Source organism: Salvelinus sp. IW2-2015, linkage group LG20 (assembly GCF_002910315.2).
Source record: "Salvelinus sp. IW2-2015 linkage group LG20, ASM291031v2, whole genome shotgun sequence".
NCBI classification, from domain to species: Eukaryota; Metazoa; Chordata; class Actinopteri; order Salmoniformes; family Salmonidae; genus Salvelinus; species Salvelinus sp. IW2-2015.
In genome coordinates, this window is record NC_036860.1 from 40,891,358 (window position 1) to 40,913,022 (window position 21,665).

The 21,665-nt window shown below is 43.3% G+C and overlaps 2 protein-coding genes and 1 long non-coding RNA gene across 5 annotated transcripts in view; 2 read left to right on the forward strand and 1 right to left on the reverse strand.

Annotated features, from left to right (window-relative positions):
• Positions 1 to 5,952: 5,952 nt before the first annotated feature.
• On the forward strand, positions 5,953 to 7,411 carry LOC111981697 (uncharacterized). The gene is made up of 2 exons (XR_002879622.2): positions 5,953 to 6,099; positions 6,588 to 7,411. It is a non-coding gene; the product is annotated as an uncharacterized lncRNA (long non-coding RNA).
• Positions 7,412 to 8,212: 801 nt separating this feature from the next.
• Positions 8,213 to 13,951, reverse strand: eral1 (Era-like 12S mitochondrial rRNA chaperone 1). Its single transcript, XM_024010827.3, has 11 exons — positions 13,667 to 13,951; positions 13,123 to 13,287; positions 12,700 to 12,827; positions 12,496 to 12,573; positions 12,277 to 12,323; positions 12,124 to 12,185; positions 11,718 to 11,830; positions 11,210 to 11,533; positions 10,884 to 11,033; positions 10,505 to 10,585; positions 8,213 to 9,552 (listed from the first exon to the last, which is right to left on the reverse strand). The coding sequence occupies exons 1-11, from the start codon at positions 13,770 to 13,772 to the stop codon at positions 9,430 to 9,432; spliced, it is 1,377 nt and encodes a 458-aa protein (XP_023866595.1). The 5' UTR covers positions 13,773 to 13,951; the 3' UTR covers positions 8,213 to 9,429.
• fam222ba (family with sequence similarity 222 member Ba) overlaps positions 13,258 to 21,665 on the forward strand; it is a 76,526-nt gene continuing 68,118 nt past the window's right edge. For 2 of the 3 annotated variants that reach the window (XM_024010823.1, XM_070449393.1), the window contains exon 1: positions 13,258 to 13,344. The gene's annotated coding sequence lies outside the window, so the exon portion shown is untranslated. The remainder of the gene's footprint in view (positions 13,345 to 21,665) is intronic. The other variant, XM_070449394.1, reaches the window with a different exon arrangement.

Here is a 21,665-nt window from a genome sequence, read left to right on the forward strand (position 1 = left end):
CCCAAGAGACCTGCATGATCAGTTTCTTTTGGGGATATTTTAGGTCATTTTTGCTTTTTCCAATACTTGCATCTGATAATTAATTATGTTAATAGCTAATTTAATGTCAATTATCACATGTGAAATGTGAAACAATCCCTACAGAGTAAAGCAATGTGTATTACTACATTTTCTAAAAATCATTCAACACTCAAATAAATGCATGTCTTCGTGCTCTTTCATGTCTGCCTGGCCACAGAAAACTATTTATTTGAATGCGATGTGAAATTCACGGAAATCTATTTCCCTAGCTGATAGTCTGGTGCCGCCCAGATAGGCCTGCTAACGTCTTTATCTTTAGGCTCAACCCGACCAATCAAACACCCTTGGTCCGCACCCAAACTGGAGAGTCAGTCTCCACTGTGACTGGACTAAGTTGTCGCCCTCACCCGGCCCTCACCCTAAACCGTGTCACCTGACACCTCCCACGTGCATCATCCATACATTTAATTTTGTTGAAATATTATACAAATATGGTGCCATATAATATAATGCCACCCACAATGAAAGCTCCTGGAAGATGGTTGCAGTTATATTTGATATGTAGATGATTCAAACCACAAACATCTACATCAAGAAGAGTCATTGCATCATATTCAGCTGAAATGAGCTGCTGATGCTTGGGTACCCTTTCCTTTGTAGTCAAGATCTAAGTCACAGTTGATTGCATTGCCATGGCGTGAACTATAAAGTATGTGTGGTAGGGAAAAACTGTACAAAAGGATGTGCTGTTGCAACAAATCTTTGAAAGTTTCAAGAGGAATCATCTCAGTTGTCTGTTTCTTAGGTGGTTCTCTTCAAGTCATAATGTTAAATTATTCAGTGACTTCAATAACCAGTTAAGTTCACGTCATGTTTGAACAATGTTTGCTTGGGTGTGTTTGAATGTTGACAAAAAAGACTTAGACAAGATGTAAAACAAAACACCTTAAAATGTGATGGTGGAAAGATACACTATATGACCAAAAGTATGTGGACACCTGTTCGTCAAACATCTCATTCCAAAATCATGGCCATTAATATGGAGTTGGTCACCCCCCCCCCTTTGCTGCTATAACAGTCTCCACTCTTCTGGGAAGGCTTTCCACTAGATGTTGGGACATTGCTGCGGGTACTTGCTTCCATTCAGCCACAAGCTTTAGTGAGGTCGGGCACTGATGTTGGGCGATTAGGCCAGGCTCGCAGTTGGCATTCCGATTCATCCGAAAGGTTTTTGATGGGATTAAGGTCAGGGCTCTGTGCAGGCCAGTCAAGGCCACACCGATCTCGACAAACCATTTTTGTATGGACCTCGCTTTGTGCAAGGGGGCATTGTCATGCTGAAACAGGAAATGGCTTTACCCAAACTGTTGCCACAAAGTTGAAAACCACAGAATCATCTAGAATGTCATTGTATGCTGTAGCGTTAATATTTCCCTTCGCTGGAACTAAGGGGCATAGCCCGAACCATGAAAAGCAGCTCCAGACCATTATTCCTCCTCCACCAAACTTTACAGTTGGCACTATGCATTGGGGCAGGTACAGTGGCTTGCGAAAGTATTCACCCACTTGGCATTTTTCCTATTTTGTTGCCTTACAACCTGAAATTAAAATATACTTTTTTGGGGGGGGTTGTATCATTTGATTTACCCAACATGCCTACCACTTTGAAGATACAAAATATTTTTGGGGTGAAACAAACAAGAAATCAGACAAAAAAACGGAAAACTTGAGCGTGCATAACTATTCACCCCCCAAAGTCAATACTTTGTAGAGCCACCTTTTGGAGCAATTACAGCTGCAAGTCTCTTGGGGTATGTCTCTATAAACTTGGCACATCTAGCCACTAGGATTTTTGCCCATTCTTCAAGGCAAAACTGCTCCAGCTCTTTCAAGTTGGATGGGTTCTGCTGGAGTACAGCAATCTTTAAGTCATACCACAGATTCTCAATTGGATTGAGGTCTGGGCTTTGACTAGGCCATTCNAATATTCCCTTACCTTTGATCATCTTCATCAGAATGCACTCCCAGGAATCCTAGTTCCACAATAAATCGTTGTTTTGTTCAATAATGTCCATTACTCATGTCTAAGTAGCTACTTTTGCTAGCATGTTTAGTGCACATGTCCAAACGCTTGCGCAAATGCAGGCAAACTCGGACGAAAACTTCAAAAAGTTATATAACAGGTCAAATAAACTGGTCAAATTAAGTAGAGAATCAATCTTCAGGATGTTGTTATCGTATATATCCAATAACGTTCCTTCATGTCTGTAGAAGTTATGGAACGCAAGGCGATATCATGAGGAAAGCGCGTGACCAGGAACTGGCAATCTGCCAGACCACTGACTCATTCCCCTCCCATCCGGCCCCACAACACAGCATAAGCCTCATTCCACGTTCTACAGACTGGTGACATCTAGTGGAAGGCGTAGGAAGTGCAAACAGATCCATATCTTACAGGGAATTGAATCGGCGATGAGTTGAACATTGACCAGTCTCAGAATTCTCACTTCCTGTTTGGATTTTTTCTCAGGTTTTTGCCTGCCATATGAGTTCTGTTATACTCACAGACATCATTCAAACAGTTTTAGAAACTTCAGAGTGTTTTATATCCAATAGTAATAATAACATGCATATATTAGCATCTGGGACAGAGTAGGAGGCAGTTCACTATGGGCACGCAATTCATCCAAAAGTGAAAATGCTACSCCCTATCATAAAGAAGTTTTAAACCACTCGAGTGTTGCTTTAGCAGTATGTTTAGGGTCATTGTCCTGTTGGAAGGTGAACATCCATCCCAGTCTCAAATCTCTGGAAGACTGAAATAGGTTTCCCTTCAAGAATTTCCCTGTATTTATCACCATCCATCCTTCCTTAAATTCTGACCAGTTTCCCAGTCCCTGCTGATGAAAAGCATCATGGTGTTGGTGTTCTCAGGGTGATGAGAGGTGTTGGGTTTGCATCAGAAATATCGTTTTCCTTTATGGCCAAAAAGCTCAATTTTAGTCTCATCTGACCAGAGTACCTTCTTTCATATGTTTGGYGAGTCTCCCACATCCCTTTTGGCGAACACCAAACGTGTTTGCTTAWRRTKTTTMWKAAAMAYYWTAAGCAATGTCTTTTTTCTGGCCACTCTTCCGTAAAGCCCAGCTCTGTGGAGTGTACGGCTTAAAGTGGTCCTATGGGCAGACACTCCAATCTCCAATGCGGAGCTTTGCAGCTCCTTCAGGGTTATCTTTGGTCTCTTTGTTGCCTCTCTGAATAATACCCTCCTTGCCTGGTCTGTGAGTTTTGGTGGGCGGCCCTCTCTTGGCAGGTTTGTTGTGGTGCCATATTCTTAATGTTTTAATAATGGATTTAATGGTTCTCTGTAGGATGTTCAAAGTTTCGGGTCTTTTTTACTTTTTCTCATGAAATTTGGGGAATTTRTTTAAACAAGATATTTCACCTCACCAATTTAAACTATTTTGTCCATTACATAAAATCCATTTATATTACAGGTTGTAACGCAACAAAAAAGGAAAAACAGCAAGGGGGATTAATAATTTTGCAAGGCACTGTAGCGTTCTCCTGGCATCTGCCAAACCCAGATTTGTACGTCGGATTTCCAGATGGTGAAGCGTGATTCATCCCTCCAGAGAACGCGTTTACACTGCTCCAGAGTCCAATGGCGGCAAGCTTTACACCACTCCAGCCAACGCTTGGCATTGTGCATGCTGATCTTAGGCTAGTGTGCGGCTCTCGGCCATGGAAATCGATTTCATGAAGCTCCCAACCAAAAGGTTCTTGTGCTGACGTTGCTTCCATAGGCAGGTTGGAACTCGCTAGTGAGTTTTTCAACCGAGGACAGACGATTTTTGCGCACTTCAGCACTCAGCAGTCCAGTTCTGTGAGCTTGTGTGGCCTACCACTTCGAGGGTGAGCCGTTGTTACTCCTAGATGTTTCCACTTCACAATAACAGCACTTACAGTTGACGAAGAGAGAAATTTGACAAACTGACTTGTTAGAAAGGTGGCATCCTATCACGGTGACACATTGAAAGTCACTGAGCACTTRAGCAAGGCCATTCAACTGCCAATGTTTGTCTATGGAGATTGCATGGCTGTGTGCTCAATTTTATACACCTGTCAGCAATGAGTGTGGCTGAAATGGCCAAATTCACAATTTTGAAGGGGTGTCCACATACTTTTGTGTGTATACAGTGCATTTGGAAAGTATTCAGACCCCTTCTCTTTTACCAAATGTTGTTACATTACAGCCTTAACCTAAAATGGATTAAACAAAATGTTTCCCTCAATCTACACACAATACAACATAATGGCAAAGCAAAAACAAGTATTGATCAATTTTTGCTAATTTATAAAAAACAAAAAACATACCTTATTTACATAAGTATTCAGACCCTTTGCTATGAAACTCGAAATTGAGCTCAGGTGCATCCTGTTTCCATTGATCATCCTTGAGATGTTTCTACAACTTAAAGTCCACCTGTGGTAAATTCAATTGATTGCACATGATTTGGAAAGGTACACACCTGTCTATATAAGATCCCACAGTTGACAGTGCATGTCAGAGCAAAAACCAAGCCATGAGGTCGAAGGAATTGTCCGTAGAGCTCCGAGACAGATTGGTCGGAAGGCACAGATCTGGGAGGGTTACCAATTTTACTTGACAGGCATTTGAAGGCTCCCAGAGAAACACAGTGGCTCCATCATTTTTTAAGTGGAAGAAGTTTGGAACCACCAAGACTCCAGAGCTGGTTCCCCGGCCAAACTGAGCAATCGGGGGAGAAAGGCCTTTGTCAGGGAGGTAACCAAGAATCCGATGGTCACTGACAGAGCTCCAGAGTTCCTCTGTGGAGATGGAGCACCTTCCAGAAGGAAACAATTTCTGCACACTCCACCAATCATGCCTTTATGGTAGAGTGGCCAGACGGAAGCCACTCCTGAGTAAAAGGCACATGACAGCCGCTTGGAGTTTTTTTTATTACATTACATTTTTCAGCGGCAGGGACTGGGAGACTAGTCAGGATCGAGGGAAAAGATGACGGAACAAAGTACAGAGATCCTTGATGATAACCTGCTCCAGAGCGCTCAAGACCTCAGACTGGGGCGAAGATTCACCTCCCAACAGGAACAATGCTTAGGATAGCACACAGCCAAGATAAGCAGGAGTGGCTTCGGAACAAGTCTCTGAATGTCCTTGAGTGGCCGAGGCAGAGCCCAGACTTGAACCCAATCCAACATCTCTGGAGACCCGAAAATAGCTGTGCAGCGACGCTCCCCATCCAACCTGACAAAGCTTGAGAGGATCTGCAGAGAAGAATGGAAGAAACCCCAATAGAGACAGGCTGTGCCAAGCTTGTAGCGTCATACCCAAGAGGACTCAAGGTTTTATCGCTGCCAAAGGTGTTTCAACAAAAGTACTGAGTAAAGGGTCTGAATATTTATTGTAAATGTGATATTTCCGGGGGGGGGGGGTGGTTTATACACATTTGCTAAAAACCTGTTTCTGCTTTGTCATAATGTCGGTATGTGTCTGTAGATTGATGAGAGCGGGAAGTATAAAAGCAATTAAATCAATATTAGAATAAGGCTGTAACGTAACAAAATGTGTAAAAAGTTATGGGTCTGAATACTTTCCCGAATGCACTGTATATGGTGTAGGTCAAATAAACATACCAAAATAAGGTCCTAGCATCTCTTTGCCAAAAAACATACTTTGTATGGGGGCATGGAGGGGCGGAGGAGAGATGTCAAACACCTGTTGTTGCAAAACTGTTTGGGGTCTGATTAGAAGGGGTGGGGGCATGTCATTGGTCAGAGACAAACTGGACCAGACCCAGAACATGATAGATAAGGGGACCACAGCTGTGATGTCATCACCATATGTAAATGAGCTGGTGGCCTTAAAGGAGACCATTCCAAGCTGTCAGGGGTCTGTGAACAACCTGGTGCTGTTGGAGATGTGCTGGTGGTTGTAAACCAGAGCAGCGTGTTAAGAGCACCATCAACACCCTTAAATAACACTTTGTTCTTCAAGAGGAGACTGAGGACAACGCAGACAGAACAGATGTGGAGGTGAGCATTTAAAGGCCCATTCTGTGATATTTACAGACGTTTTTGATCACCTAACCAAGTCACTAKACATCTAACGCTGTCGGTTGTGCTTCATTTGAAGGTGGATAATTAGGGGAGAGCTGATGTTTAGAGAAGGTCCTCTATTATGATGATCTGCAAGTGTTTTTTTTTAGTTAACCACAAGCAATTGCGTCAAAGGAACGCATGTACACGCTATCGATATAATGCAATGTGGGACCWGCACTTGGTTAGTCTTGTAATAGGACTCCTCAAAAAGATTTGCACATCTGACATTTCTGTGGATCACGCATGCATTTTATGTCTGGGAAAATATAATATCATTCTAGAATATAGCATGCATATTGTATTCATACCCAGGGTGGTTGACTTCTCAATGTTAACACATTAACAACATATTGACTCAAACCTGTTTCTCTACATTGGTTTGTGTGTTTAATATGTAATATCCATTCTCTTTTTTCCAACAGGTTTATTCATTTAGGTGAAGTCATCATGGGACATTGTTTGTTGGTCTTGTACCCTGGACAGGATATCATCATATACTGTAAGTTCGTTATGGTGACACTACAGTATAGATGATGTACTATCCAGGGTCTCATTCCCCCTTCTAGCCACTATCAGCACCCACACACACTGTTGATGGTTGGAAGCTAGAAGGGTGACGATCAACCGTTACATTACTGAGTTTTAGCAATGGTAAAGGTTCTATTGACACCTCTCAATGTCATAGCTACAGTAGAGTAAACACACGAACGGATGGACAGACGCGGTTGGAAGCTAGAGGGTGGCGATCAAACCGTTACCATTACGGAGTTTTAGCAATGGTAAGGTTCTATTGACACCTCTCAATGTATAGCTACAGTAGTAAACACACGAACGGATGGACAGACGCGAGTTGGAAGCTAGAGGGTGGCGATCAAACCGTTACCATTACTGATTTTAGCAATGGTAAAGGTTCTATTGACACCTCTCAATGTAATAGCTACAGTAGTAAACACACGAACGGATGGACAGACGCGGTTGGAAGCTAGAGGGTGGCGATCAAACCGTTACCATTATGATTTTAGCAATGGTAAAGGTTCTATTGCTGCTCTCAATGTCATTGGAGTTGCGATAAAGGAAACTAAAAACGGGTGGACTGGACTTTTCTTCCCTGCAACAAGGAGCATTTGTTTACAACAAATTAGTAATACCAAGAACCAGAATTGTATATAAGAACTGATTTAGATATTTTAATTGTAAGGTGTTTGTTGACTTGTGAAATAAATGTTTTAATTCAAAACCAAATTACTATCAATGTCTGGGTGTACATCTTACTCTAAAGGTGGAATACTGTACCAAGGTTAACACCTTAATGCATTTGCAGGTTACACATAAAATTGTTTGATTGTTTAGTTTATTTATAATTTCATATACAGTGTACAGCTTTTAAAAGCAGTTGGTTTGTCTAATCTGAGATCATGTCTAGCATTCTACACAAGTTAGCAGTGTAAATGTCAGTAATCAATGGAGAGCAGCTGTTTCTGTACACAGTAAACAGACATCACAGCCCTCTCTGTCTCTTRATTGAGACACTTAAGCCTTTCCTCTCTTTGCCCTTCCTTTGGGCCACAGAGGGCACACACTTGTTATTCATCAAGATAGCCTGGATAGAGAAAGAAGCTCAGAGCAAACTCACAGGGAGGGGGAGAAATGAACCTAATCACTATTATCTGACCCATTTTACAAGCAGGTTAGCGCTCCATTTTGCCTTCCATTAAGGAGTTGGCAATTCAGTTCTCYGGCTGAGTTTTGCTATGAGAGAGACAAAAGAAAGAGTGATAGAAATGGAGGCTTGCGGGGACTGCAATGCTATGGGCAGCTGAGCAAGAGAGTGCAAGACGGAGATAGGCAGGGGCTGGATAGAACAACAGGGACATTCGACAGACAGAACATGACTGTGCTACTCCCAGTTCAATTATCAGCAGGCCAGGCTAGCAGAGGTCTACTGCCAAGGGGAAGCTTCTGGAAGCCCAAGATAAACCAGCAACCTTTTCACAGCTCGGTCCAACCCCCACCACACACACACACACACACACACACACACTCCACATCAAAATATAGCTGTTTAATTAAGAGGTCAAAATTGAAATGAAAAGAAAATGTTACAGAAGCTCTGAAAGGAAAAACAAATATCTGCAAGTCATATTTTACTTAAGAATGCTTATGCAAGAACACAGTATGCTGACCCTTGAGAGAAGTGACTGTAGATGAGGCTGGGACCAAGTTCCAGGGGAGAGAGCACTGTCTCTCTGTTTCTGATAGCTCTCTCACTAGCTGACTCATGATGAGCCTTTACAAGCTCTCAGCAGCATATTTTAGCTACAGGTCTGTCCAAAGCCTATTCCCCCTCAGGAAACTAAAAAGATTTGYCATGGGTCCTGAGATCCTCAAAAGGTTCTACAGCTGCAACATCGAGAGCATCCTGACTGGTTGCATCACTGCCTGGTACGGCAATTGCTCGTCCTCCGACCGCTTGGCACTACAGAGGGTAATGCGTACGGCCCAGTACATCACTTGGGCTAAGCTGCCTGCCATCCAGGATCTCTACACCAGACGGTGTCAGAGGAAGGCCCTAAAAATTGTGAAAGACCCCAGCCACCCCAGTCATAGACTGTTCTCTCTACTACCGCATGGCAAGCGGTACCGGAGCACCAAGGACAAAAAGGCTTCTCAACAGTTTTTACCCCCAACCCCTCTTTTACACTGCTGCTACTCTCTGTTTATCATATGTACAGTCACTTTAATTATACAATCATGTACATACTACCTCAATTGGCCCGACCAACCAGTGCTCCCGCACATTGGCTAACCGGGCTATCAGTATTGTGTCCCACCACCCACCAACCCCTCTTTTACACTACTGCTACTCTCTGTTCATCATATATGCATAGTCACTTTAACCATATCTACATGTACATACTATCTCAATCAGCCCAACTAACCGGTCTGTATGTAGCCTTGCTACTGTATYTAGCCTCGCTACTGTTATTTTTCACTGTCTTTTTACTGTTGTTTTTATTTCTTTACTTACCTATTGTTCCCCTAATACCTTTTTTGCACTATTGGTTAGTGCCTGTAAGTAAGCATTTCACTGGAAGGATGTATTCGGCGCAAATGACAAAAACTTTGATTTGATAGTCAAGAAGTAGAAACCAGTCAGATCTTTCCTTGAAAATAGGGAGTCCAACAGTGTTCATTTCCTATTCTGGGGGACAGTTTTATGGTGTCCTTGTGATGATCATAATACTCAGMTTATCATAATCCTGGTCAGTTCTTCACCTTCACAGAGAGCCTCAGCTTGACCTCCCTGAGGAACACTGTGCTCAGGTCGTCTCCAGCCTCCCTGGCTATCCTGGCAACCATCTGACCAGCCTGGCCAATCACCATTTTCTGTCATCAGGAGAAATGAAGGACAAAGCAAATACAGTATATTAATATGAGCATGCATTTCAATATGTCAATGTTTTAAGTCCACAAGAGGGCCACAGTTACCACAGCAGATATGAAGAATGTATACTGTAATAATCACTAGGTCCTAACAACTAAATATACAGTAAATCAATGATTTTCAACTTTGTCGTCATTCCCTTAGCTGAATAAAAACCTAGAGAGCAGTCTGGTGCAGGGTTCAGGTTTGAATCATTTTGAGCATTGCTGCACCAACGCAGATGTAGGCTCACATCCATCCAGTCTGTCTGCCATTAAAAATGTATGGTTTAAAAAGGAGTGCTCAAATATTTACAAGGTATTACAGGCTAAAGAAGACTCCAGGCATAGTGACTTGAAACTCATGAGTCTGAGGACAGTTTATCTACACATGTAACTATCAGTATGAGAACACATGGTAGAGCAGTTTCATATCTCCAACATTAGGTGGAGATGGGTGTGACGGGACACAGATCAGTTGGCCTAAACTCCATTTCAACTCAGAAAGTAAACTGAAATTTCAATTTTAATTTACTTCCTGAATTTACTAAATTTAAGTAGAATTGACCCCAACCCTGATAGAGATATCACGTAGAATAAAGCTGTAGACTCACCATAGGGATGTGATTTTAAGGGGGGAGGAAAATAAGTCGGAGAGCCGGTTCAGATGAACTATCTATCGACACATTGACAGGTCTATGTGAAGGGCCACACCCATAGAGCGTGGAGCCTCGCTCCGTCTACGAGAAAGTTCCCGTAGCTTTTCTCCTCGTCTTTGTCTCCTTCCACTGATGGCTTCTCACGTGTTCATTAGTAATGTAGTTAGGTTGGTAGTGGTGCTCCTTGACATGTTTCACAACAGGGGACATATCGGAATCTACATTGAAAATAGTACTGAGAAACGCAGCACACTTACCATGTGACTTTCTTTCTTCACATACAGTTTTACTGCTATATCCAGCTCTCCATTCTCCCTGTCGTGCCACAAGTCAATGGCCTGCAATTGCGAGAAATAAAAAGTTAATATAATTTCAAAAGTTAGTACTACCATGAGTATTTCTCTATATGTGCTACAACATCCAAATCTGGCACACAGATAGATATTATGGACTAAAGAGTCAATAATCATTGTGATTGGACACTGGACCTACAATACATCTCAAGCTGGGATGGGAGATAGTGCTTGACAGTTAAAATGGTTGACACATGCACACGCACTATATCTGCATATGGCTATATAAGTGCAGTGCATTGTCCGGCTCTGCAGTCTGTGTGTGCCTGTAATGACGAGTCACCTGCGTCATTGTGTAAGGGACTTCTTTGGGCAGATATTCCAGAAGCTTCTCTCTGACAGTGTTGGTGCAGATCTCCTCAGGAGTCTGATCCGTCAGGACATCACTGTGGTATTGCCAAGTCCCAGGCTTTGCCCCCACTACTAGGTAMCTCTGTAGAGCAGACAGACAGATGTCAACAGCAATTGTTAATTGTTAGTTAAGTGTTAGCTACAATTGATGTCCATGGCTTTCAAATAACTCAAATAATTCTACAATGAATGTACTTGTCAACTTAGTATTAGATACATTGCTTCATAAGTCCCTATATCACCATATGCTAACATTACCTTCAGTGTCTCCACATCCTCTCCATCCACAGCAGAGACCATGAAGACATCCTTGAAGTGAGCCCAGCCCTGTTGGGTCTTCAGAGCCCTAAGCTGCTCCTTACTCAGCCCTGACTGGGCCTCACTGCCTTCACCATGAGCCACATCCCCACCCGGCTTGTCCTCATCTCCAGACCCTGATGTCCTAGCCTCCCTGTCTGTCCTCCTCTCAGCCCAGGGGGGCTTGATCACCCTGCGGACCTGCAGCTTCCGGCCGTTCACCACTCCACATGTCAGATCTGCGGTGATCTCCAACAACCTGCTCTTGCTCTTCAGCAGGTCAACCTGTGCCATACACATTACACGGTTCATGTGCCAATTCATGTAGTAGACAGCTCCTAATTTATTACATCATAATAATGCATAATATCATGACAACCATGATCTCACCTCAGCACATATGATCAGTTATTTTTGACAAGGCCATGGAGAGGATGAGGTTTGCATGCATGTGATAAATAAGTTGTACCTTATTGAGAACTAGGACTGCTGGGACATCTGGGTGTTGGGTCAGGCATTTCAGGACCTCAAAGTCTAGCTTGTTGCAGGTCCACTTGTCTGACACATCTACCATTACCACCACTGAAGCAATAACAACAAGAAGAGGACATTAACATGATGGCATAGGCCAGTGACACTCACGCATAATCCTATATACACATGCCAGATCCACTTGTGTAAATGCAGTGCTTCGACATTTGCCCACAAAATTCTTTATTTAAAAGGAATTGTGGAAATGTATGGGACCACATACATTTTGGGGACCACACACTGTTTAAAAAGCATAGACTAGACTGTCTGAAAAGCAATGGCCGAGTTATGGCCGATCATCCGAGTGCCCGAAAAGTTGCAAAAAGTGAAGAGTTATGCAGTACCAAGACCAGCTTCCTTGACTGTATTCCAAGGATCCTCAAGGAGAGACTTCTCCAGCTGGTGCCTGTGGAGAAGATAAATAGCACCGTTGGAAATTCACCTATTTCGTTTTATCACTATAATACCACAGTAATGAAACCTGTGTAACAAATCACCTCTTGACTTTTGTAGGTGTAGTGAGTCCAGGAGTGTCCAGTAAAATCTAGACAGAGAATGTATAAGTATGCATGTACAAGTTTGGTTATCTAATACGTCTAAAGTTTGTATATTGGACAGATACTGTACATAATGGAAGACTTCCCTGAAAAACAAACAAACACTTGCCAAATTGCTGCTATGCTAAATGCATGGTCTGTGAGCTGATTCTCACTTACAATTTGTGTGTCGTCTTCTGTGAGAACGCCAAGGGCACGGGACCGTGTAGTGTGCACTTTCTTGGAAACAGCAAACACCTATGATCATGTTCAGAGAAACTGGTGTTCATGGAAATACACTCCAGACTGACTTAAGAGTGACTCATGATGCGCATGTGTACAACTTAAAGTGAAGAAACTGGCCAGTACAATAAAGTGAAGTACCTTTCTGCCAAGCAGTTGGTTGGACAGTGTGGACTTCCCAGCATTTGGGGCACCAATGATGGCCACTCTTAAAACCTTTGAGTTCTCTGGTTGATCTGGATCCTTCACCAGCAATGATAATTGTTCAGCTGAAACGAGAGTTTAGGGGTTGACTTATCAGATGTATGAGTAAAATATTAAATACATAATACAGATCTACAGTAGGCATGAGCTATTACTGTAAATACATAATACAGATCTACAGTAGGCATGAGCTATTACTGTAAATACATAATACAGATCTACAGAATACAAGGGCATATATATAATATTCTTAGACATTCATTCAGTGCGCAGCATTTGGATAAGGCGAAACTGTACTGCGATGCCCTAAACCCGGAGGTAACCAACTCTTTTATTTTCAGAGGCAGCAGTTGTGATTACCGCTGTCGGGCAGAACTGAGGCTGGATAGTGATAAAGAGTGTCATCTGTCTCCGCCGCTTTGCCTTTCGCCAGTCTGCTCAAAAACGCATCCGATGTAATAAAACAGGCWGGAGTGAAGCAAAAACCGTGTCCATTATTGGTCCCTGGACGACGGGCAGCCCATCCTAAACCAAAGCAACAGAGACATCGAGATTATCACCATCACTGCGTAGACTTGCCAGGTAATTTATGCAACTGTTATGCCTAACGTTAGTTTACAATGACGCACGAATCTGACATTTTTTCAAACTATATGTAACCTGACATCAATATACCAATTTCCTCAAAATGAAATAACTAACGTTGGCTGACTATATCTGATTAGCTAGCCAGCCAACTATAAGGTATGGCTGTCATGCCTGCCAAGAAAATATAATAAGACATTTGTTTCGGACAAAATTAAGTATATTTCTGGGTAGGGGAAAGGCTATTACATTTGCATGATCACTTATTAATTTGAGATATTAAATCTAGTTTAGCAGATAAGGTAGATAGGTGACTGACCCGTTCTGAGAAACGGTGACGCATTTTCCAGTGGCGCAGACACGTTAGCAACTCTCGGAACACGTAAAGATTTCCCGAAAATCGAGATGCTCACACGGAAAGCCATTCATGAAATAAACTTATCTGGCCAAGCTATCGCTGAAATTCCAACATACTTCGGTGACTCTATACGAAACGCAAGGTTACTTCATGGCAGCATGATCGCTTACTTTCACATTGAACTACGGCGCAGCCATGATGGACAAACCAAAGAGTGGTTTTGTCTTGGAAGAGTGTCTGCTTGGTGATTGTGGCGAGCATTGGCTTTACTGCCCCCTAGCGAACAAGAGGAAGAAACGCCAGCGATCTTTCTTGCTTGGCTTCTGACGCCATCTATCAAATGCTCTAAACCCCAATCGAAACTGGTTAAAGCAATTTTGGAACACAATATAGAAAACCACATAACATAGAGAAACATTACATCCATGATAAATGATTTATCTTCTGAGCCATTGCTATTGGCCATAATAGCAATCTCTCTGCTAATTAACTCTGGTAAAATAATACTCAACTGAAAGTAAATTAACTTGAACTTTTAATGATAATATAGGCCTATGGATCATCAAACTGATAAAAATGGCTTGATAATATACATGAAAAATATAGCAACAGACAAGTCTGCCATTACAGATTGTCAGTCCAAGTGGGCTATGTATGTACACCTTCCAGCTGACTTGTTTACCCCTGGGGGTGCCCATATGCACCACAGTTTGGAAAAACACTGTAGTCGAAACACCCTGGGCTTTAGGACTTAAAGCAATGTGTTATCCTGGGGAATATGCAGCAAAGATGCCAAAATGGCCTTGCTTACTAATTTCAAGTTTTTAATGTCACATGCATTAGTGCAGGGAAATTCCTTTCTTGCAAACTCAATTTACCACAAGAAATTGACAAAAAGGGGATTTGATCATCCAAAAGTCTGCACTGAGGTTAATTTGAGAATAGGGGAGTGTATTTGTAGTTGATAGATTGATTTGTTCTATTTTATTATGTTGTTTTCATTCTCATCGCAAGTAAAGCAAGAGAGAGCAGATGTTTCTCCATAGTCCTTTAAACATGCCGGCTGCTTGTTAGTCCTCCAGGACCCACTCAGGGCGGAACAAACACCTCCACTGGGAAGAATGATGAAGGATATCAGGTAGCTCACAATCTGTCATCATTTAACTGAAAGCTCTGCCGAAAAAGAGGGAGCAGCAAAAATAGAGCCTTTAGCAGACACTCATTGTAGAATAGACTTTTAATGAAACTAGAAACTAAAGGATATTTGAGGATCAGTATGTTTGAACTGAGCTCTCTCTCGCTCTCTCTCTCTCGCTTTCAAACACGCACACACGCATGCATGCACGCACAGCCACACATTCATTCAAGGCCATTGCTCCCTCAGGGCTTCCCTCACATGGCCATCAGAGTTCTTTCTATGACTGCATTAACTTTGGCCTTCAAAAAGGGAAAGGGCTCTCCAAAAATAACAAAATGAATGTGCCTGCAAACCATTTACACAAAGGGAAAGGGCTCCCTCCAAAAAGAACAAAATGACTGTGCCTGCAAACAATTTAATTATCAATTGTAGAGCCCATGTTGCCATTTAAAGTGCACTTGGAATAATGTCATAGAAGATCAAATCAAATCAAATGTTATTTGTCACATACACGTGTTTAGCAGATGTTATTGTGTGTGTAGCAAAATGCTTGTGTTTCTAGCTCTAACAGTGCAGTAATATCTAACAGTAATATCTAACAATTTTACAACAATACACACAAATCTAAAGTAAAGGAATGGAATTAAGAATATATAAATATTGAGCGAGCAATGTCAAAGCGGCATAGACTTAGATACAGTAGAATAGGATAGAATACAGTATATACACTGCTCAAAAAAATAAAGGGAACACTTAAACAACACAATGTAACTCCAAGTCAATCACACTTCTATGAAATCAAACTGTCCACTTAGGAAGCAACACTGATTGACAATAAATTTCACATGCTGTTGTGCAAATGGAATAGACAAAAGGTGGAAATTATAGGCAATTAGCAAGACACCCAGAATAAGGAGTGATTCTGCAGGTGGTGACCGGACCACTTCTCAATTTCTATGCTTCGCTGCTGATGTTTGTGGTCACTTTGGAATTCGGCTGGCGGTGCCTCTCAGCTCTGAGTGGTTAGCATGAGACGGAGTACTTACAACCCAGCAGCGAAGTGGCTCAGGTAGTGCAGTTCATTCCAGGATTGGCACATCAATCGAGCTGTGGTCCAAGGAGTTTGCTGTGTCTGTCAGCGTTAGTGTCACAGGAGCATGGAGGGCGCTACCAGGACGACAGGGCCAGTACATCAGGAACGTGGGACGGAGGCCGATAGGAGGGCAACAAGCCAGCAGCAGGAGCCGCTACCTCCGCCTTGTGTGCCAGAAGGCTCACTGCCGAAGCGTGCAGAAAACTGACCTCCAGCAGGCCACGTAAATGTGCATTGTGTCAGCATTATTGTCTCACAAGGGGGTGCTGGGATCTCATCTCTGTGGTACCTAATGGCGTCAGGCTACCTCTGGCGAGCACATGGAGGCTGTGCGGCCCACAAAGAAATGCCACCCCACACCGATGCTGACCACCGCCAACCAGTTCATGCTGGAGGATGTTGCAGGCAGCAGAACATCTCCACGGCGTCTCCAGACTCTGTCACGTCTGTCACATGTGCTCATGTGCTCAGTGTGAACCTGCTTTCATCTGTAAGAGCACAGGCGCAGTGGCGAATTTGCCAATCTTGGTGTTCTTTGGCAAATGCCAAACGTCCTGCACGGTGCTGGGCTGTAAGCACAACCCCCACCTGTGGAGTCGGGCCTCATCCACCCTCATGAGTCTGTTCTGACCGTTTGAGCAGACACATGCACATTGTGGCCTGCTGGAGGTTCATTTTGCAGGCTCTGGCAGTGGCACCTCCTTGCACAAAGCGAGGTAGCGGTCCTTGCTGCTGGTTTTTGCCCTCCTACGGCCTCCTCCACGTCTTCCTGATGTACTGGCCTGTCTCCTCGGTGCGCCTCCATGCTCTGGACACTACGCTGACAGACACAGCAAACTGTTTGCCACAGCTCGCATTGATGGCCATCCTGGATGAACTGCCATACCTGAGCCACTTGTGTGGGTGTGACTCCGTCTCATGCTACCACTAGAGGAGAGCACCGCCAGACTATCAAAGTGACCAAACATCAGCCAGGACAGCATAGGGAACTGAGAAGTTGTCTTTGGTCACCACCTGCAGAATCACTCCTTTTTTGGGGTGTCTTGCTTATTGCCTATAATTTCCACCTTTTGTCTATATCCATTTGCACAACAGCATGTGAAATTTATATGTCAATCAGTGTTGCTTCCTAAGTGGACAGTTTGATTTCACAGAAGTGTGATTGACTTGGAGTTACATTGTGTTGTTTAAGTGTTCCCTTTATTTTTTTGAGCAGTGTACATATGAGATGAGTAATGCAAAATATGTAAACATTATTAAAGTGACTAGTGTTCCATTATTAAAGTGGCCAGTGATTCTAAGTCTATGTATATAGGGCATTAACCTCTAATGTGCTAGTGATGGCTATTTAACATAATTTAACAGTCTGATGGCCTTGAGATATAAGCTGTTTTTCAGTCTCTCAGTCCCAGCTTTGATGCACCTGTACTCATCTCGCCTTCTGGATGATAACGGGGTGAACAAGCAGTGGCGCGGGTGGTTATTGTCCTTGATGATCTATTTTCTGTTCTGGTTCATTTTCCAATTCATTCAAATTCTCTATCTTGCATCTGTGATGTTTGATAGCAGTAATGTTTCTTAATTGTCATTGACAATGGAGCCTGGAACCTTCCCCAAAACATACAGGGAATTCCATTCCTCCTGCTCCTCTATGTTGACTCCAGGCGGAAAGTAACTTATGGCACATCAAATTTACCCAGAATCTCCTATAGCAGTCAGACTAGCATTAGATGTGAAGTAACAGGCAGGTGCTAGAGTGATGCTGTCAACCTTGCTGCTGGTGAGGAATAACAAAGTTGATGATATAATAAGCTTGCGACATGAGCATGTCAAGAGGGAGCTGTAGGAGAAGGCAGGCAGGAGCTGCCAATGCAACCGCGCATTCACCAATCCATTACAGATGATTGCAGTCAGTAACACAATACAGCAGCTGCAACTGCCACATCCTCTATAAGGCCTTCATCAAAATACTTTTAAAGTAATGATTTAGCCCCCACCACCACTGAAAAAAACACCCACCTGGTCACATACTGTAGATGCTCTGATTTTTGAGATTTTTAAAATGTAACCTTTATTTAACTAGTCAAGTCAGTTAAGAACAAATTCTTATTTACAATGACGGCCTAAATAAAAAAGTAATAGTCAATCTAGACTTGCAATCAATAGGACTTGTCTGTGAGGTGGATCGATAATGCCTCCCTTTCAAAAATCATCAATCATGTCGGCTGTGATTTTATAAAGCGTAATTAGGTACAGCGTTCTTAAACATCCTGTATTGACATTCTTCTGGGGCAGGAGAAAAGACACAATTCTGCGTCATTAACTTTACTATGGCCTGATGGTGTCCACTGTTGCTACTTCCCCATACCCAGCTGACGCCACTGTGATTGGGCTTTCAGACAGAGCTCTCCCCCCTGGGCCCTTCTCACTTGATGGTGGTGGTGTGTGGATGTAGTGTAATGCTTGCAGGCTAGGCAGGATTTGGCTTGGGACATTGTAATAGTCTGGTCTGGATGATAACCAAGGCATTTCCATGTCTCATAGAATCTATATGGATCCTAAATAGACACATACAATCAGTTATATCATATACTTGCTAATTATTATCATTTATGGTAAAGTAGTATTACTGATTCAAATCACCATTCAATATGTTTTAAATGTTGCCCATGTAACTTGTTTTGTTGTTGTCCTTCCCCCAGCAGAAATATATTAATTCCTATATCACAAATGTATCATTACCTGCCTCTCAACAGACATGATGGCAGACATGATGGTATATACTATACAATGGAATAATACATTCTCTCAATGTATGACTGCCATTTTCTCCAAGCCTCAAAATGGTATCAATAATGGGGGAGCAGCGGGCAGGTGGGTGGATGTAAAGGGGTAATTTATTTAATTTGTTACAGATATACAGTACCCGTCAAAAGTTTGGACACACCTACTCATTCAAGGGTTTTTCTTTATTTTTACTATTTTATACATTGTAGAATAATAGTGAAGACATCAAAACTATCAAATAACACATATGAAATCATGTAGTAACCAAAGAAGTGTGAAACAAATCAAAATATATTTTAGATTCTTCAAAGTAGCCACACTTTGCCTTGATGACTTCTTTGCACACTCTTGGCATTCTCTCAACCAGCTTCATGAGATTTGTAAGTCGCTCTGGATAAGAGCGTCTGCTAAATGACTTAAATGTAAATGTAAAATGAGGAATGATTTCCAACAGTCTTGAATGAGTTCCCACATATGCTGAGCACTTGCTGGCTGCTTTTCCTTCACTCTGCGGTCCAACTCATCCCAAACCATCTCAATTTGGTTGAGGTCAGGGGATTGTGGAGGCTAGGTCATCTGATGCAGCACCATCACTCTCCTTCTTGGTCAAATAGCCCTTACATAGCCTGGAGGTGTGTTGGGTGCCGACCGAGATGGCCGCCTCGCTTCGCGTTCCTAGGAAACTATGCAGTATTTTGTTTTTTTATGTGTTATTCCTTACATTGGTACCCCAGGTAATCTTAGGTTTCATTACATACAGTCGGGAGGAACTACTGAATATAAGAGCAACGTCAACTCACCATCGTTACAACCAGGAATATGACTCTCCCGAAGCGGATCCTGTGTTTTGCCTTCCACCCAATACAATGGATCTGATCCCGCGCCGCGACCTAAACAATGACGCAGTAAAGGGCAAACGAAGCGGTCTCCTGGTCAGGCTTCGGAGACGGGCACATCGCGCTCCACTCCCTAGCATACTACTCGCCAATGTCCAATCTCTTGACAATAAGGTTGATGAAATCCGAGCAAGGGTAACATTCCAGAGAGACATCAGGATTGTAACGTTCTTTGCTTCACGGAAACATGGCTCACTCGAAGAGCTAACAGAGTCGGTGCAGCCAGCTGGTTTCTTCACGCATCGCGCCGACAGAAACAAACATCTTTCTGGTAAGAAGAGGGGCGGGGTGTATGCCTTATGATTAACGAGACGTGGTGTGATCATAACAACATACAGGAACTCAAGTCATTCTGTTCACCTGATTTAGAATTCCTCACAATCAAATGTCGACCGCATTATCTACCAAGGGAATTTCTCTTCGATTCTCTTTGATTATAATCACAGCCGTATATATTCCCCCCCAAGCAGACACATCGATGGCCCTGAACAAACTTTAATCTGACTCTTTGTAAACTGGAAACACACACATGAGGCTGCATTCATCGTAGCTGGGGATTTTAACAAGGCTAATCTGAAAACAAAACTCCCTAAATTCTATCAGTATATCGATTGTGCTACCAGGATGGTAAAACCTTGGATCATTGTTATACTAACTTCCGCGACGCATATAAGGCCTCCCCCGCCCTCCTTTCGGAAAAGCTGACCACGACTCATTTTGTTGCTTCCAGCCTACAAACAGAACTATAAAACAGCAAGCTCCCGCGCTCAGGTCTGTTCAACGCTGGTCCGACCAATCTGATTCCACGCTTCAAGACTGCTTCGATCACGTGGATTGGGATATGTTCCGCATTGCGTCCAAAACAACATTGACGAATACGCTGACAGTGAGCGAGTTCATTAGAAAGTGCATTGACGATGTCGTACCCACAGCAACGATAAAACATTCCCAAACAGAAACCGTGGATTGATGGCAGCATTCGCGTGAAACTGAAAGCGCGAACCACTGCTTTTAACCAGGGCAAGGTGACCGGAAACATGACCGATATACAAACAGTGTAGCTATTCCCTCCGCAAGGCAATCAAACAAGCTAAGTCCCAGTATAGAGACAAGTAAGAGTCGCAATTCAACGTCGGACACGAGGTATGTGGCAGGTCTACAGTCAATCACGGATTACAAAAAGAAACCAGCCCCGTCGCGGACCAGGATGTCTTTGCCCAGACAGACTAAATAACTTTTTTGCTCGCTTTGAGGACAATACAGTGCCACTGCACGGCCCGCTACCAAAACCTGCGGGCTCTCCTCACTGCAGCCGAGGTGAGTAAAACATTTAAACGTGTTAACCCTCGCAAGGCTGCAGGCCCAGACGGCATTCCCAGCCGCGTCCTCAGAGCATGCGCAGACCAGCTGGCTGGTGTGTTAAGGCAATATTCAATCAATCCTTATCCCAGTCTGCTGTTCCCACATGCTTCAAGAGGGCCACCATGTTCCTGTTCCCAAGAAAGCTAAGGTAATGAGCTAAACGACTACCGCCCGTAGCACTCACTTCCGTCATCATAGAAGTGCTTTGAGAGACTAGTCAAGGACCTATCACCTCCACCCTACCTGACACCCTAGACCCACTCCAATTTGCTTACCGACCCAATAGGTCCACAGACGACGGCAATCGAACCACACTGCACACTGCCCTAACCCATCTGGACAAGAGGAATACCTACGTGAGAATGCTGTTCATCGACTACAGCTCAGCATTTAACACATAGTACCCTCCCAAACTCGTCATCAAGCTCGAGACCCTGGGTCTCGACCCCGCCCTGTGCAATTGGGTCCTGGACTTCCTGACGGGCCGCCCCCGGGTGGTGAGGGAAGGTAACAAATCTCCACCCCGCTGATCCTCAACACTGGGCCCCACAAGGGTGCGTTCTGAGCCCTCTCCTGTACTCCCTGTTCACCCACGACTGCGGTGGCCATGCACGCCTCCAACTCAATCATCAAGTTTGCGGACGACACTACAGTGGTAGGCTTGATTCAACAACGACGAGACGG